We start from the raw sequence: 19,751 nt of genomic DNA, 5'->3' as shown, positions 1-19,751 counted from the left end.
AAATCTAGATTACTTTCTGTCATTTAGGGTGCTTAATTTTTGCAGTTCACCAAGCTGGGAATAGATCATTTAATTACTGGAAACATCCTACGAGGACAAGGCCCTGTGAGTTTATGCTGCACCTGCCTTGGGCTTTAGGAGTGTTACCATGGTACAAATAATAGACTAAAAATTGACTTTAAACAGAAGTGAAACTGACACTTTTTCAAGTCACTTTCACAGTAGTGCCAACCCCAAATGTTCAAAAATCCGGAGTCAGGCTCAGCAAAAATCATGGGATTCACTTAAAAATCATGAGATTATGTAAAAATAATAATGTGATGTTCTTTTTATTTACCTTCTGTCTTTTAAGCCTTTAGGGTGCACTGGGGTCACATTGTGAAGCTTCTCCACAGCCACAAGGGCTAGCAACGTACCTTTTCTTTAAGAATGAAGGCTGAAATCATCAGATATCCACTTGACCCCAGGAGCTGGGGTCCAAGGAAAACAATAATTATAAGGTTTCAGAGTGGTAGCGGTGTTAGTCTGTATCAGCAAAAACAACGAGGAGTACTAGTGGCACCTTAGAGACTAACAAATTTATTTGGGCGTAAACTTTTGTGGGCTAAAGCCCACTTCATCAGATGTATGGAGTGGAAAATACAGTAGGAGGATATATAACAGTACATGAGAAGATGGGAGTTGCCTTATCAAGCGGAGGGTCGAGACAATTCAAATAAAGTGGGCTATTATCAACAGGACGAAAAATCACTTTTGTAATGATAATCAGAGTGGCTCATTTCAAAGAGTTGATAAGAAGGTGTGAGTAACAGTAGGGGGAAATTTTTTAGTTCTTGTAGTGACTCATCCACTCCCAGTCTTTATTCGGGCCTAATTTGATGGTGTCTAGTTTGCAAATTAATTCCAGTTCTACAGTTTCTTGTTGGAGTCTGTTTTTGAAGTATTTTTGTTGAAGAATTGCCACTTTTAAGTCTGTTATTGAGTGTCCAGGGTGGTTGAAGTGTTCTCCAACTGTTTTTTGAATGTTATAATTCTCGACGTGTGATTTGTGTCCGTTTATTCTTTGGCCAAACTGGACAGTCTCTATGCAAAAGAATAAATGGACACAAATCAGACGTCAAGATGGGGCTAGTTCCCTATCCATTGGACCAGCCTGAGAGAGCTGGGTTGTACACCCCCCCCCCCCATGGACTTCCTCTATGACCTCAGACCAGTGCCTTAGGGACATTGTTTCAAAAGGCTTTTAGGGACCCAAAGATGCAGCTAGGCATCTAGTGAGGTTTACAAAGCATCTAACCTTCTAAGCATTTTTGAAAATCTCACTAGGTGCCTAAATACCTTTGAAAACCTGGCCCTTATTCTCTCTGTGCCTCAGTGCTCCAACTGTATAATGGGGATAACAGCACTGCTCTACCTCACCAAGGGGCTGTGTGAAGAAATAGGTTAGACACTGTGAGGCACTCCGATCTGCAGTGATGGTGCCACATGCTATCCCTTGCCTTGGTTTTGGCCCCTTCTTTATACCTATCCCCTTCACAGCTCTCTTTTCTGAATGTAACCTTGGCTATATTTCTTCTGAGTCTGCTGTGTTTTCCCTTCAACACCTACCCTCCCCCACAGAGGGATTCCTGTTTTACAGGCTCATTTAACTTTAATTTCCAGCCCTTTCTTAATCACCCTACCTCTGTTTGTAAAGAAAACACTGACTCCCTGCCCCAGGGACACAAGCTGGGAGCAGCACCTCTTCTCTGGAGAAGTCACATTCCACACTAGAGCTAGGACATGTGCCAAAACTCAGGGAGGGCGGTGGAGGGGAAGCAGAAGCCCCCCCATGCGCCCTCTAAATGGCACCCCTGCATCCGATCTCTTCCCAGTCCTGCTTCCTGAAAACAGCATCTCATGGTCAAGGAAGTGAAAGCCCTTCCAATAACACATCTGCACAATCAGGCATTCATCTCTGGAATAAATGTATCCCTGCCTGGGCCCTTACCCTCAACTGGGAGGATGGACAAGAACACCACCTGAACCCCCAACTCCTTCACCCTTGCTCCCAGAGCCCTGTAGTCACTGCTGAACTACTCAGGGTCATACCTGGCAGTGTCATTAGTGCCCACTGGGATGAGTGAGCAGCATGGGGTAGTGGTCAGAGGGACAGATGAGCCTCGAGAACCTTTTTGTAATGGCTTGGATGTGGGCTTCAGGCAGGTAGCACGCCTCCCAGGACTTTGTCAGGACAGTAAATGGATGCCTCCATTCCCCTCAGAAGGGAGTCCCTGACCACCAGCACTCTATGCCTCTTCCTTTTGGTGCAGTGGCTGTTAGTGTCCCAGTCTTGGGGCTGGTGGCTCCTCCTCTTCAGACATTGGGGTCTGCCCCTCCCCACCTGTTTCCAGTATATTATACTGGTGCTTGACCATGATGGATGGGGAATCTGGGTGGAGGGTGGAGCACTGTCTACTCCCCAAGTGGTCAGAAGCCAGTTTCCTCCTCATAGAGCAGCTGGTTCTCCTTCCTCTTGTGCTGCTGTAGTTGGCTAGCATCCTCTGTGCATCCTGGTGATGAAATCCTTGTGCTCCCAGGGGATATTTAGACAAGCTACCTCTTTTTGCAGCTCTCTTGCCTGCTTCCTGAGGGACTCCACCAACAGACACCTCTCTCACTGGGGTGATCTCCTTGCCTAGCTTTTGTCGGCGGGCATGTGCAGGCTTCATTCCCAGCAAGTCAAGACCAGGGCCTGGGTGGAAGCCTCCAGGGTCAGTATGCCTGGCTGGTGTGGGGGCTCCCTCAGGAGCAGGCAGAGGAAGAGTTAGTAGTGGTGTTGGCAACATGCCATTTTCCTCCCAATGCAGGTTCTTCCTTGTAGACTACTTGCAAGTTAAAGGGGGGTGGGGGGTGGGAGAACCAACACCCTATCTCCTTTTCTCCGTCCACTTTTAAAGTCCTTTAGTCTCTCAGCTTCCTTTGTCTTGCCAGCGACATGTCTTTTGAACTAAAAGATAACATAATTGTAAGAAAATTAGGATAATAGGAATCTGTATATTGAAGTGTGTATTACATTTCAGTTAATGTCTTTCACATGATATTGGTTCTACTGTAGAGCTCAACTAAGTTATATTCCTGATGGTGTTTTTGGCTGAATCTTCTCAAACAGATTTTCTAAGAATCACTTCTGAAAGTGTACCCTGGTCACTTTTGTGCGTTGCAGACCTGCTATAAACTCCCAATTCCATTAATATTTGATAATTGTATGGCAAGGGGGAAACTGAGGCACAGAAAGGTTCAGTGATTGGGACCAGGTTACACAGGAAGCCTGTGTCAGAGCTAGGAGTAGAACCCAGATCTCCTGACTCCTAGTCTCATTCTTCAACTGCAGTCTAATCTCTTTGATGTGGTTGGCAGCTTGGGGCAACACAAAGGTGCTTACGAACATGATGTAAATTTCCACCTGTCAGTGCCTTTCCCTGTCACACAAGCACTACAGCTCAAATGGCTTGAAGCTAACAAGAATCCATCAGGATTCCACACTTAAGATTTTTCCACTGTTACTTGCTCCAGAAGCAAAGCTTTTTTTGTTTTTACATCTCCTGATCTTTGTAGGATCCCTCCCTTTTGACTTGCTATTATTATCTCTCTCTCCATCAGTATTCTCTAGAGCCGTATCATTCTCTAATTCCTTCAGCCCTATTTTCCAGCTCTCCCTTCTGTTGCAGCAGTCGCTATTGCCAAATACCCCACCCCGCAAATTTGTGGCTTACAAAGTCTTTTCCAGGGTACTTCAGTTCTTTTTTTCAATAAACAGTATTGCTCACAGTTGATCCCAGCATTCTAATAATTAAACAAGCTTTGATAAACTAAGGCAATCGGGATGGGTGAAAGTGACTGTTTAGCTATGGAACACTAACTTCATGTGTCTGTCGTTTACTCCTACATGTGCCCCAGCTCTGTTCAAAACCAACTGTAGGCATAGTCCTGTTTCTGATGTTAAAAAGGTGTATACAATCTGTTTGGGATTAGGGGGATCAGAAACTGTTGAAAAAAAATCTTCAGGCTTCCATCACTTAATCACTCTTCCCAGAGACATACACACCCAGCCTTCATCTTACTACCTATAAACCATACTACTTTAAATTAATTAGTCTTCTTTTCTTTAAGGATCAGAGATTTTTAGATACGTAATACTAAGCATATCTTGTTTTCTTTCACTTTTATAACCCTCATTCTCCAACTCCCTTCCGTAACAGATGCACATGCAATGCCTTGCCATTGATTTCAATGAGCTTTGGATCAGATCCTTAGTTTGATGACATCACTCAGTACGTTAAGTTTAATTTAGGTCGTAAAAACTTTGGGGCAGAAGCCTGTTATTCTATGTTGCTTAGAAATAATTGTCCTATATTTTCTGTATCAATGCCCTGAAATGTAGATCGTCTGTTACTGGAGCATTCATAAATCATGGATTTTGCTTTCTAAATGCTATCGTATGTTTGTTACCACTGCTCCTTTCCTTCCCCCCCAACCCCAGCACATGAAACTTACATTGCTACACTGGACATACAGGCTTTGCTGTAAACATTGGGACAGGTCCTGTGTCTCAGTACCTGCTGGAAGCTGAGTGTGTTCAGCAGCTTGTCGGAGGCGCAAGATGGGAGCCTACTATAAACATAGTAGACAGCAGAAGCAGCTGTCCTATCTCGGGGCCTCTCCTTCTGCCCCTCCACCCCCACGAACATGATACAGTTCTGTGGTGACCTAGAATCCTATTTTCGACGTCTCCGACTCAAGGAATATTTTCAACACACCTCTGAACAACATATTAATCCACAGAGACCTCCCTACCAACACTACAAAAAGAAGGATTCTAGGTGGACCCCTCCTGAAGGCCGAGACAGTAGACTGGACTTCTACATAGAGTGCTTCCACCGACGTGCACGGGCTGAAATTGTGGAAAAGCAGCATCACTTGCCCCACAACCTCAGCCGTGCAGAACACAATGCCATCCACAGCCTCAGAAACAACTCTGACATCATAATCAAAAAGGCTGACAAAGGAGGTGCTGTTGTCATCATGAATAGGTCGGAATATGAACAAGAGGCTGCTCGGCAGCTCTCCAACACCACTTTCTACAAGCCATTACCCTCTGATCCCACTGAGAATTACCAAAAGAAACTACAGCATTTGCTCAAGAAACTCCCTGAAAAAGCACAAGATCAAATCCGCACAGACACACCCCTGGAACCCCGACCTGGGATATTCTATCTACTACCCAAGATTCATAAACCTGGAAATCCTGGGCGCCCCATCATCTCAGGCATTGGCACCCTGACAGCAGGATTGTCTGGCTATGTAGACTCCCTCCTCAGGCCTAACCCTAACCCTAACCCTAACCTTTGAGACACCACTGACTTCCTGAGGAAACTACAATCCATCGGTGATCTTCCTGATAACACCATCCTGGTCACTATGGATGTAGAAGCCCTCTACACCAACATTCCACACAAAGATGGACTACAAGCCATCAAGAACACTATCCCCGATAATGTCACGGCTAACCTGGTGGCTGAACTTTGTGACTTTGTCCTTACCCATAACTATTTTACATTTGGGGACAATGTATACCTTCAAATCAGCGGCACTGCTATGGGTACCCGCATGGCCCCACAGTATGCCAACATTTTTATGGCTGATTTAGAACAACACTTCCTCAGCTCTCGTCCCCTAACGCCCCTACTCTACTTGCGCTATATTGATGACATCTTCATCATCTGGACCCATGGAAAAGAAGCCCTTGAGGAATTCCACCATGATTTCAACAATTTCCATCCCCCCATCAACCTCAGCCTGGTCCAGTCCACACAAGAGATCCACTTCCTGGACACTACAGTGCTAATAAACGATGGTCACATAAACACCACCCTATACCGGAAACCTACTGACCGCTATTCCTACCTACATGCCTCCAGCTTTCACCCAGACCACACCACACGATCCATTGTCTACAGCCAAGCTCTGTGATACAACCACATTTGCTCCAACCCCTCAGACAGAGACAAACACATACAAGATCTCTGTCAAGCATTCTTACAACTATAATACCCCCCTGCGGAAGTGAAGAAACAGATTGACAGAGCCAGAAGAGTTCCCAGAAGTCACCTACTACAGGACAGGCCTAACAAAGAAGACAACAGAACGCCACTAGCCGTCACCTTCAGCTCCCAACTAAAACCCCTCCAACGCATTATTAAGGATCTACCACCTATCCTTAAGGATGACCCAACACTCTCACAAATCTTGGGAGAAAGGCCAGTCCTTGCCTACAGACAGCCCCCAACCTGAAGCAAATACTCACTAGCAACCACATACCACACAACAGAACCACTAACCCAGGAACCTATCCTTGCAACAAAGCCCGTTGCCAACTGTGCCCACATATCTATTCAGGGGACACCATCACAGGGCCTAATAACATCAGCCACACTATCAGAGGCTCGTTCACCTGTACATCTACCAGTGTGATATATGCCATCATGTGCCAGCAATGCCCCTCTGCCATGTACATTGGTCAAACTGGACAGTCTCTACGTAAAAGAATAAATGGACACAAATCAGATGTCAAGAATTATAACATTCATAAACCAGTCGGAGAACACTTCAATCTCTCTGGTCACGCGATTACAGACACGAAAGTTGCGATATTACAACAGAAAAACTTCAAAACCAGACTCCAGCGAGAGACTGTTGAATTGGAATTCATTTGCAAATTAGATACAATTAGGTTACCTTGCATAATGACTTAGCCACTCCCAGTCTCTATTCAAGCCTAAGTTATTTCCCCTTGTCCCCCCCCCCCCCCCCCCGACGTTCTTGTTTAACCCTGGATTTGTGCTGGAAATGGCCCACCTTGATTATCATACACATTGTAAGGAGAGTGATCACTTTAGATAAGCTATTACCAGCAGGAGAGTGGGGTGGGGGGAGAGAAAACCTTTTGTAGTGGTAAACACCCATTTTTTCATGGTTTGTATGTATAAGAACATCTTCTGTATTTTCCACAGTATGCATCCGATGAAGTGAGCTGTAGCTCACGAAAGCTTATGCTCAAATAAATTGGTTAGTCTCTAAGGTGCCACAAGTACTCCTTTTCTTTTTGTGAATAGAGACTAACACAGCTGTTACTCTGAAACCTGTCATAGTAGACTTTGAACTCCTGACTTGAAATATTATATGCAATAGTCAAAGCAGACTAAGTATGGCAGAGCCATGAACATGGAGTATGGCTGTGCAGCGATGTTGTCTGCCTCTTTGTTGGAAGTGGACATGATTATATTTTAAGATACTTCATACCAATTCTGCTATTTCTGTATGTATGGATTGAAGATCTTCATATGGATTAAGGAAAATGTTTATCTTTCTAGTTGAGCAGTGATAAATGCCTTTAATCAGCAATGACAGAGAGATCTCAGTCCAGAAATCCAGCCTGCAAACAAAATAGTTAAAATCTGAAGGAGTTCTGACCGTCATTCTTTCCCTTATACTCTTCCATTGTTTTTGGATTTCTCAGCAACAGGAGCATTTATCTGACTTGATCTTAATCCATTTATATACCCTTAAGAGCCACTAAAGCTGAGAGATAAATGAATTAAGGATGGAATATAATCGGGTCCAAACTAATTATAGCGTGTTTTGATTGAACTTGTGGTATTGTCCCTATTGGTAGGGAAATTCACCACATCAGAATTGTGTGTGTTTTTGAAAGAAAACTAATGGACATTGTATCGCCAACTGCAGTAAATTTCTACCAGTATATGTGCCTATTGGTCATCAAGTCTGGCTGAATTTTTTTAAATATATTTTAATGTATGGACAGTTATCATGAGATAAACAGATGGTCATTCACCTGACTAAATACATATTCTTAAGGGTGTCAGGGTAGGCATAGATTGCTGTCACAAGACCTCAGCATAATTTGCATAAATTTAATATGATATGTGTGGTTCAGACAGGTCAACATTAGTAAGAGTTTGTCTTCATTCCCCATAGGAACTCCCATTTTCTAAACTCATTTTGAATTTCTTTAGGCTGAAACATGGGATATGCTAGCTCAGCAAAAAACTATTTGGCTTATTTAAATACATTTTAGACAGACAGGCCTTAATATGCTCTTGGTTGGTTTTCGGGTGGGAAAATGTTTTACATTTTACATTTGGGGGATAATAGTTTGCATAGCAGTACTTTCTCAGAACCTTTTTTAAAGCTGCAATCAGGGTAGACCAGGGTATGTGCAGTGAAAGAGATGATACTTTTGTGACTTGAGGGGGCTTGCTCTACTGGAAGAAAACAGTTCCTCTAATGATGCAAGCAACAGGAGGTGTAGGAATACCTGCATTATATTGAGTACTTACTTCTATAAGAGGTTACAAATTAGTATTTCATCAAAGAAAATAAATGTATTGTAAACTTTACACTGAAGCCATATACAGACAGAATAGATGTAGTTGCAGTTCCTATTGCAAAGCAGCTAAAACAGTAATAAATACTGGGCAAAGAGAGTTTAAATCTTGACAACACTCAATTAAAAATACCATCAGAGGTCATCTTTTGGCTCTTGAAACCAAATCATGGTAGAATCAAGTTCACAAATGTAGTTTCATGTTAAAATTGTTTGCTCTGTCCCTATTGACAAGCCAAACTATGACAGAAACTGTTTTAGCTGGAACTAGTTTCCAGACTATTTATTTAACCCAGTTTCCATCTGCAGTGGCTGCAAGCTCTGTGCATATGGGCCGGGGTCTTTAGTTATGAGCTGTCTATAGAAACTTGTAGAATTAATGAAGTGTAATACTATGTATTTTTTAAGGCACAAAATCTAAAATTATACTTAAATGATCAGGTAAATATTTTCATTTGTTAAAACAAGACCAATAAATATAGCAATGTATACTGCATTTTGTTTCTCTGCCAGGTGGTACAATACCTTCTATTACTCCAGAAAAATCTTCCTTAGTTGTGAATAGCGGACAAGAAGTAAGATTGAGATGCAATGATGATGGTCCAGTGACTTGGGATTTTCAGAACTCAGACTCTTCAGGAAAACCAAGACATTTCAATAATAAGGAGTGGTACATAAAAAATGCATCAGCCAAAGACACAGGCAGATACATATGCAAAAACAAAGAGAGTTTGAACACCTCCATTTATGTTTTTGTTAAAGGTAAATTTGTATGTGTATTTTTCCCCTTCTTCCCTTCCAAAGCACATAATTGGAGTCTGGTGTGTCCCTTTGCGTATGAGTACTCGGAAACTGTAGTAAAGCTGTTTAAATTGTATTCCAAATTCATGAGGAATCCATGGCCAGAGATGGGACGCTAGATAGGTAGGGCTCTGAGCTACTACAGTCTGTAAATCACGATTTGAGGACTGCAGTAACTCAGCCGAAGGTTATGAGTCTATTACAGGAGTGGATGGGTTAGGTTCTGTGGCTGGGCATGTGCAGGAGGTCGGACAATGGTCCTTTATGATACACTACAATCATAGACTTGGATTGTCTGATAAGCTCAGGTAAAGAAAAGACTTAAGCCAAAATAAAAATAATAATAATAATAATAATAAATAGTCCTAGCAGGAACTTAATATATTCAAAATAACGCAACATATTTCAGCAATGTTCAATAACGCCAGGGGATGAGAAATGGTGTAACACATACAGGGAGAAGTTAGGTATTTACATTAGACGATGCTTGCTAGGGTCATTGTAGTCACAGGAAGTTTTCGGTAGCGTTTCCATATAAATCTTCACCGTTATATGCAAAAACTTGGCTTCTGGAAGGAGAATTTGGATACCATTTTAAAAAAATGAACTAAAATCATTTGGGTGGGTTGTTCCGTACAGAGAGCAAAAAACTTATTTCTTCCTTAATTTTATTCTTTGTAGAATTTTAAAAGTTATTATTCTTTACATCCACTAGTCTGTAGTCACTAAAGGTTTGACCCGACCCTCTGGCTTACTGAGGCAGTTTGTTACAAATGTTAGTACCTAAACGCTCCTTTGTATAAGCCAGTGGGTAGCAAAGAATCATCTTGCATGCGGCCTCTGTTTTAGTTCAAGCAGTTCTGACTAACTCTTGTACACCTTTCAATAGTGGGTACCTGCCTGTCTTGTGATACTTTTTCTTGAACTGTTATTGCCTTTTACCCACCTCTGTCTTTTCCTCTGGTTTTCCTCCCTTCTGTGACTTGTTGGATTCTGACAGATGGCCTCACTGGCTCTCAGCCAACTTAGCCAGTTTATGTGCCTCAAGTGGGCTGACTCCGCTGATTTCTAGGGCAACCCATTCTCTTGCCTGAGCCCATGTGGCTCAGGCTGCCCTCTTTTCCTGTTGGTGGGGGTTTTTTGTGTGTATGTGTGTGGCCTTTCCTATTGCAACTAGTGTTTCTCTTTCTCCACCTCCAGCCAGCAGTCCCTGGGAGAGGTGAGGGAAGTTGCTTAGGGGCCTGGTAATCCTTCTGGAACTGCTTCACAAGGACAGAGAAGCCAGCATAGCCTGGCAGGGGATTTTCTCCAGATGGAATATTCTCAAAGGTAGTCTATGTGGCCCTGTGGCGTTTCTGAAGAAATGCAAAGCTACCAAGTCCTCAGAACAGCCATCCTTCTTTCATGGATAAATTTCTTCCTCTTCTTCACTTCACAATTCCAGGACAAGGCCTAACTATCCAGCTGACCTGACCAAAAAGCTAACCTAAAACTCTGGAACCCCCCTTCCCAAGAAATGCATGTAGACTTTGCAAGAACATACTATGTTGGGTTCCTTTAGACCTTATGACCTGTGTATGAACAGATTTATTCTTCATTCCACCCACTCACAATCTGCCTTCAAACCATCAGCTGTCTGAGACCAAGAGTTCAGTGGTAGTGCTGGACTTTGCCATCTCTCCAGTTCCATACGAGCTTTCTCCCTACCATCTTATCCATCCAGTAACCTGGAATCCTTGGAGGCCATTCAAATGTTCTCTAGCACTGGGGACATTCTCTTGTTTCTTCCTCAGAGCAAGTCATACTTTTGTTTCTCATGGATCATGACAAATGAAGTCAGACATGCCAATGCCAGTATGTGATGGACACATTTATCTATCATACAGATTTTCTTAAACCTCATGGTAGCTATCATAACCAACTTTGATGAGGAAGGCATTCATATTTCCCATTACAAGAATGACCTACTAGTGGGATATTCTTCACCTCAGAATGAAAGATAGCAAACCAGTGCTGTCAAATGAACATGGTTTTGCAATGAATTATCAGAGAAGCTTTCTGGCAATCACACAAGACTTGGTTAACCCCTTTGTCAGATTCCTCACTCACCTGGGACAAATAGGCTTCTGGAGGTAAAAGAAATTATTTTTTCAAGCCATGTCATGTTCCTGCAGCGTTGTGTGGCATGCCCTTCAAATCGTGGGCTTGATGATATCCTATGCAGACATAATGACAGTACAGAGCATTCAACTCTACATGAAACACTATCAGGCTTTCCTTTTACACAGTTAGAAATCATAGGACAACATGAACAATGTGGTAATGTCTCCAAAAAAGTCCTCTGTTTGCTACAATGGTGGATATCGACATCACAATTTCACCATCAGGATTTCTATAGCTGGTATTCCAGCCTTCAAAGGCAGAGGGTAATATAGACTAATCATCTGTCTTTCAGAGCTTGGGTCATTCATGGCACACACTCTTTATTCTTTGATCAGAAATCATGCAGTGTTGATAGACAACAGGACAATGACCACCTATTTAAACATGTAGAAGCAGGGAACTTGCAACTCCATTGTCTAGATGGAGGCAATTATTAACCCCTTCTAGGTAAATAAAATGGAGGACAATCATCTCAGACACTTTTATATAAAAAGCAAGCTGGGTGAATACAATTATAAGCAACTCATTTTGTGTTGGAGGAGCAGGAGTACTGCCCAAGATGTCGGTGGGATGAGATGGGGGAGTGAGGAAAGTATATGTGTAATCCTTTTAGATGTCTTCATTCCCTTAGACAAATTGATTTGTGCCATCCCGTCTTTCCCTCCCCATTTCCAGAATGATCTAGGAAGATTGTACAGGATCAAGCCTTGGTAATTCTGCTCACTTCAACCCTGGCTTTGACACCAATTCCAGCTGTCTGTGAACCAGCTGTTACTTCACTTATCACACATCCAAGGACCTCTTTTTCCTAGGGAACCCTCCTGCACCTGAACCCAGCCAGGATGAAGTTGAGTAGGAGGAAACGGATTGCTTAAGCTTTTGCCAGCATGGATTATTCTTGAGTTCATTGAGATTGTCTTCTGGTTTTGGAGGGATTCAGTGCTTCTCTGTATGCTACCATCTTATTTGGAAGCCATTAAACTCTTGGTGCAAGACATTAAGCCTACAGTAAGGGTCTTGGCCTGAGCTGCTTTTGCGTTCAATTTTGGGGGGTTTCTGCCACTTGAAAAGAAGCACAGTTAATGCTATGTCTTCATATTGCAACTAGGCCAGTGAGCTCTATGTAACTTTATCCTTCCACAGAATGTTGCAGATTAGATGTTCTGTCCTCAGCTGACTCCATCTCTGACTGCAAAGTTCTCTAGGCTACAGTTCTTTAAAGTATACAGTATAAGTAAAACAAGCTTGAAATGTGCTATTCATTCTTGTTTTGGTTAAACAATATGCTATGCTCTTGTTTTCTTCTTCCTATCCTCATTGTGGGTCTCTATTTTCTGGTGCTAGTTCTTAAGTTCCTGTAGTAATTTCAGGATAGTGGATGGATAAGTTACATGAAGACCAACTTAAATAAAATGAGCAAAACTTGTTCTAATTCTACTCCTCCAATGTAAACTGTAGCCTGGGGCATAAATAAACTTTGACAGTCATTGTGAAATCTCTTAATTTTTTGGTTTTCAATATTGTTGAGCAAATTATTAGTATTTTAAAATTAGCAGCTAGCATGGACTTCAACTTTGGTTATAAAAATACTTAATAGATTAGATATTACTGTACTGTAGATTGACTGACATGACAAATTGTAAGCAGTCATACAGAATAACTACATCATAATTTTTCAATACTGTGGATTAACCAGATGCTTATGTAAATATCCCCAATATTTTTAGGGAGAGAGAAGTTTTAACTTTGCTATTTCCTCTGGTAGCAATATGTGTTCATTTAGATTGTCTTTTTTAGAAATGAAAATTATAATTATAATTGAGGTTACAGTTCAACTTTCACTTGATCATACATTTCCTCTCTTTAAAGATAAAAGAAAAAATAAGATTTTTTTTTCCTGCACAAAACTCTCAAGTGACTGAGTTTTAGAACTACTGCACCTCAGCATAGTGCACAGTCAGAAAATAAGGAAGTTTTCTAAAATTCTATTAGCAATGTTAATTTAATAAACTTAAATTAATACAGTATTCAGAATATTAGTAAAATGTATAATTTAATGTATTCTTTGCGCAATCTGGCAGAGTTTGGTTTTTTGGAACCTTAACTTGTACAATTCCTGACTTTTTAACACATTTGTTTTCTTTACAGATCCACATATCCTTTTCCTTGATGACTCTGACCCTTCAATCTATGTAAGAGAGGACAGTGATGCTCTTGTGGTGTGTCCAGTGACAGATCCAGATGTTTCAAATTTCACCTTGAAATTATGTGGTGGCAAACCATTTCCCAAGAATTTGACGTTTATTGCCAATCCCCAGAAAGGAATCATTATAAAAAATGTACAAAGATCATTTAAAGGGTGCTACCAATGCTTGGCAAAACAAAATGGAGTTGAGAAAACTTCAGAAAATAGATACCTGATTGTAAGGCCAGGTAAATGCACTTTTTTCCCCTCTGCATGCATATGGGCATTCATCTGAACAAAACAGATTGATGAACACTGCTGCGAATACTTTCCTAAGAAACACTAATGGATCTTGAACTTATCACTGTTTTTCACAGAAAGGTTTGAGTTAATAATGCGAGTTTAGGATTACTAGATTTTTTTCATATAATAAAACAGAATACATTTTAAAATATAGTCATAAACAGGTGCTTGTTTGAGGTTCTGGTAGCTGGGTGGATAGGTTGCAGGGACTTCGGAGCTTGTTCCAGATCTGGAATTTGGTAGAGGGGTGTTTGTGTGTTTGTGTTTGAAGGGAGAAGGGAAGAGGTGTCACATAAGGGTTGACAGTGGGGATCTTAGAAAGGTTTTGGCAAAATCCCTGCTGATTTTGGGTAGTTCTGTAGATTCTAAAAGAAATTTGGGGACCCAGGCTTTTCTGAGCCCTGGTCCAGTGCTGACACTCGTCTTCGATGCTGGCTTTCTAATTAATTTGCTCTGTCAAAACTTACAGTATTCAGTAGATTTGAATAGGACTGTCCTGCTAAACCAGAAGACTAGGACACCTTATCACCTTACTGTTATCTATATAATTGAAATTGGAAGACCTGATAATACATTTTGGTTAACAAAATGTAGTAAGCTAACAAATACAGTTTCTCACAACTGAAGTAAGGTGTGTGTGTGTGTGTGAGAGAGAGAGAGAAGCTGTGTGGTGGGGGAAGGAGGGAATGGAAAAATCTTATTTTCTTCATGGGTGAAAAAAGGTAGGTATAGAAATCTTGTCCTCTAATTTTGAATGGGACATCACTGGTAAAGCTGCCATTTGTGACTGTTTACCTCTGATCTCCCTCTTGAATTTTAAGCCCATTTAGACAGCTCTTTTATTTAACCTTCTAATGACACTGTATGTTAGCAAATTGTTGTAAATCGGTTTGGAGAGAAGGAAGTATAAGCCTAATTAATGAAAGCGCCTAAAATATATTAACAGTTGAGGTGCACAACATCTTTTTAAGGTTGAAATAGCTTGCCCAAGTTCTCTCTCCAAATCTGTGGTAGAACCAGGAGTAGTAGAATCCAGAGCTCCTCATATCAGACTGCCATTTTCACCACTGGAAAACACTTCCTCCTTTTTTGTACCATCATTTACATTATCCAAATGTAGTCCAGGAGTGGACAGTTCAATTCCACTGGCATAAAAGTCAAATATGAAAAGTTCTATATAAGAGCTAGGTATTCTATTAACAACAAGGGGGAAGAAATACAAGTCAAAATTGGGAAAGAACAGGTGAAAGAATATTTAGATAAGTCTGATGTATTCAAGTTGGCAGAATCTGGTGAAATTCACCATAGTGTTCTTAAAGAACTAGTTGAAGCAATCTTGGAATTGTTAGCAATTATTTTTGAGAGCTCATGTAAGATTGATAATGTCCCAGAGGACTGGAGAAGGTCAAACATACTACCTACCTTTCAAAAGGGGAACAAAAAGAACCCAGGAATTTTAGAGTTTGATAACTGGAAACATACTGGAACAAATTATTAAACAATCAGTTTATAAGCACCCAGATGATAATAGAATTATATGGAATAGCCAACATGAATTTGCCAAGAACAAATCATGCCAAACCAAACCAATTTCCTTCTTTGATAGGATTACTGCTCTAGTGGATTGGGGGGAAGCAGTAGATGTGATATATCTTGGTTTTTAGTAAAGCTTTTCACATAGTCCCGCATGACATTCTCATAAGCAAACAGGTGCAGAATTGGTTGAAAGACCATACTCCAAGAATAGTTATCAATGGTTCTCTGTCAAACTGTGGGGGACCTACCTAATCGGGTCCCACAGTGGTCTGTCCTGGGTCCGTTACTATTCAGTATTTTCATTAATGGCTTGGGTAATGAGGTGGAGAATATGCTTATAAAATTTTCAGATGACAACATGCTGGGAGGGACTACAAGCACTTTGGAGGACAGGATTAGAATTCAGAATGACCTGACAAATCAATGAATTGGTCTGAAATCATCAAGATGAAATTCAATAACAACAAGTGCAAATTACTACACTTGGGAAAGAAAAATCAAAGGCACAGCTGCAAAATGGGGAATAACTGGCTAGGTGATAGTACTACTGAAAACGATCTGGGGTTTATGGTGGATCTCAAATTGAGTATGAGTCAAATATGTGATTAGTTGCCAAAAAGGCTAGTATCATTCTGGGGTATATTAACAGGCATATGTAAGCCACAGGAGGCAATCGTCCAACTCTACTTGGCATTGTTGAGGCCTCAGCTGATATATTGTGTCTACATCTTAAGAAAGATGTGGACAAATTGGAGAGAGTCCAGAGTAGAGCAACGACAGTGATCAAAGATTTAGAAAACCTGACCTATCAGGAAAGGTTTAAAAACCGAGCATATTTAGTCTTGAGAAAAGAAGACTAAGCTGGGACCTGATAAGTTTTCAGAATTTGTTAAGGGCTGTTACAAAGAGGATGGTGATCAGTTGTTCTCCATGTCCTCTGAAGGTAGGACAAGAAATAAGGGGCTTATTTGGAGCAAGAGAAATTTAGGTTAGATAATTGGAAAAATTTCTAACTATAAGGATAGTTAATCTTTGGACTAGCCTTGTAAGGTAGACTGTGGAATCCCTCACATTAGAAATATTTAATGGACGAACACCTATCAGGGACAGTCTAGGTATACTTGGTTCTGCGTCTGCACAGAGGGTTGGATTAGATGACTTCTCATGGTCCATTCCACCCCTATATTTCTATGATTCTGTTATTATTTATTATTATACTATAGTACAAGAGACAATTTAGAGGAAGGATTGAGGGAAAATGTTGAAGCAACAAAAAAAAGAGAAAATTAAAGGAGGAAATTGAAAAGCTTTAGATATTGCAGATAAATACATAGGTACTCAATCCTCAGATAGTGTAAATTGTCATTACTTGATTGAGTTCAGCAGAACTACACCAACTTAAAACAGCTGTGTATCTAGCCTACTAAGTCAGTAACACATCACCAAAGCCATCTCAGTTGGCAACCTGGTCAGTCTTGATGGAGACCTACAGTCTCCCCTTTGTGATCATCCATCTCAGGCAGAGTTAAGGCCCATTGGCAGGGTGGTGTGGTAAAATCAAGCACTGTCATTCCCTGTGCAGTTCCTGTTCTTTGTCTAAGTGGAGAACTTTCGTTTTCTAGGGCATTCAGTTAGACATTTTACAAGAGCACTAAATTCATGTAGACATTTTATATTTAAGAAATTGCATTTAATTTCAACATGCAATTCCATAGTGACATAATTCTAACTGGTTTTAGTTGTAGAATTCAGCAGGTTCATCATTGTCATAGAATGAGTTACCTGATTGATAGTTAAATACTATCCACGTTTATCCATGTGACTTGCATTTATCCATGTGACTTGAGTAGATCTAAGTGTTTCCTAACTTTAAGTATAGTTTAAAAGGGGACAAAATGGAAATATACTTAGCATGAAAACACTAGTCTAATATATTACAGAGATTTGAATGCCGCTAAGAGGTCTGAATTTTGTTGGAAGGTTAATGACTGTTGATTTTTATCCCTCTTGGAAGCTCTGAATGTAATGAAAAATAATGCACTTATAAATTATTTTCCAGTTCACAAAACACTCCCTGTTATCACCTTATCCAAACGCAGCCAGCTTCTCAAAGAAGGGGAAGAATTTGAAGTTACATGCACAATAAGAGATGTAGATAGTTCGTTGACAGCTAATTGGATTCCTCAAAATAACACGGTGAGATCATTTAAGTTTTAAAACACAGTCTAAAAAACAACAGGACCTTAGAAAGGCATTTATGTCTGTATTCCTTGAAAATAAAACTTCTGCGAAGATATGTATGTGTTTTTCTCAAGTAAGTAACATTTGGCCAATTTCAGTTTACCTCAGTTCCTTACTTAGGGCAGGACTGTGACTTGTCCTTACAACACTCTGCATGCCAAAGATGGGGCACCAGGCACACTCCTGCTTTTCTGTGTGGGCTACGCGCATCATTGATCACAGCCCAGGGGGAGAGCAGCTTCCAGATATCCAGTGTTTTCAAACCTGGGTACCTGAGGCTAGGCTCTTAAATCTGAAGATCAGCCTATATTGGCATACCTAAATACAGAACTACTGAGCACCCACAAATCCCTTTGATCTCAACGGGAGCAGCAAGATCTCAGTAGCATTGAAGAGTTTGGCCATAGTTTATAAAAGTACCTAAAGTTCCCAAACTGGTTGTTGTTGGTAAGAAGACCGACTACTACTCCTGCAGCATACAATCCCCTGTCAATTGGTAGGTCTTTTGTTGTTAATGGCAGTGACTGGAATACATAATTTGCTGTTCATGTGTGTATAGAAAAAAAGCTTCTGTGATACTGTAATGATAGATAAATCATACAACCTCAGGCCTGGATACTGACTCTCTAGGGTCTATGCCATTCCTAACTAATCCATTGATGCTGGCAGAGTTTCTTTCACTAAGTGCATATCTATTGGGAAATCCCAGCTCACAGCTTCAAGAGTTAAAGCCTAAATAACATGTAGGCAGTATGGTACTTGCAGATGGGGTTTTTGGTTCCTTGCCAAGGTTAACTATAAATCTTGCATTTGAGCACTTTTATTTTCTTGTTTGATTGCAGTAAGGTCAGGATCTTTTCTTGACCACATTTTTTCATGCTATGTTAGTTTACATTTTTATGAAGAAAAATCCACAAGAAAAATATTTTGGACCAAATAAGTGTGACCTTTCAGTCTTGTTTGTTAAATATCAGGGGAAGCAATCATTTAAAATATTGACTGTCAAATTAAATTTTGTATTGGAATGGCTAGAATACGTAACATTAATGAGTTTAAATAGAGGCAGAATTGCATATTGGCCTGAATAGGTCAAAGTAAAAAAAGTTCACTGCTTCCCTTATCACTAGTAGTAGTTGTTATTGTTGCTGCTTTTGAAAAATCAGTAGAAGATCTGTTTTCAACAACCACTTCCAGACTTAATATATAAAATATTAATGATAAAGAGGCCAAAAGTCATAACTGTGTTAAATGGATGAAACACCTGGAAATCTCTAGCACCTGTCCTAATGAAAACATTTTCATTAGAACATCTATAAAAATAATTCAACACTATGCTTTGGTCTAATTTGAAATGACAAGTCATCCCAATTTAATAGTAGATATGCCACAAAAAACTAAAAGCACTTACTACCCAACCATATCATAAGATCACACCTAAAATCTTTCTTCAACTCCCAGGCTTACCCCCTAGACAGGAATCCCAACATATTAAGTGTTTGAGAAAAAAATGGCTTTCCAGTTTGCCCAGAAGGTTAAGAAATCCAGATGCTTGCTGATCAAAGAGGGAAATGTATTCCAAAGCTAAGAACCCCTCACTTAGCAGCCTACTGTCAGCTCCCTGTTGTGTGTGTTGAGAGAGCTCCATGCTGCTCAGCTGTGATAGAAAGATGCAAGAAAGAAGTGGTGCCTCTTCTCAAGCTCTATGAGGACTTGGCAGTTTAAAATTAGCACCTTAAACTCTACCTGGAACTTTACTGGAACTATTCTCTACCTGAGAGCCAGAGCAACTTTTGTGGTAATGTTTTCTTACATGCTGTTTGACTGATGCACCAACCATCAGTCCAGCAGCCACATTCTGTGCTAGCTTCACCTTCCAAGCAATGTCAAAGTAAAATCCAATGCGGAGGTCTCATCTAGTTTCCACACAGAAGGACTAGAAACGTTATTTGTATGGAAGGTTTCAGAGTAGCAACCGTGTTAGTCTGTATTCGCAAAAAGAAAAGGAGTACTTGTGGCACCTTAGAGACTAACCAATTTATTTAAGCATAAGCTTTTGTGAGCTACAGCTCACTTCAT

At 40.6% G+C, this 19,751-nt stretch overlaps 1 protein-coding gene across 2 annotated transcripts in view; it reads left to right on the top strand.

The window, feature by feature from the left end:
• Positions 1–19,751, top strand: part of KIT (KIT proto-oncogene, receptor tyrosine kinase) — an 80,546-nt gene that overhangs the window by 22,326 nt on the left and 38,469 nt on the right. Inside the window, exons 2-4 of one of the 2 annotated variants that reach the window (XM_037897767.2) lie at positions 8,960–9,208; positions 13,559–13,843; positions 17,494–17,630. In XM_037897767.2, the coding sequence (XP_037753695.1) occupies positions 8,960–9,208; positions 13,559–13,843; positions 17,494–17,630 (671 nt within the window). The remainder of the gene's footprint in view (positions 1–8,959; positions 9,209–13,558; positions 13,844–17,493; positions 17,631–19,751) is intronic. The other variant, XM_037897768.2, reaches the window with a different exon arrangement.

Source organism: Chelonia mydas, chromosome 4, assembly GCF_015237465.2.
Source record: "Chelonia mydas isolate rCheMyd1 chromosome 4, rCheMyd1.pri.v2, whole genome shotgun sequence".
NCBI classification, from domain to species: Eukaryota; Metazoa; Chordata; order Testudines; family Cheloniidae; genus Chelonia; species Chelonia mydas.
This window is presented reverse-complemented; position numbering and strand designations above follow the sequence as displayed.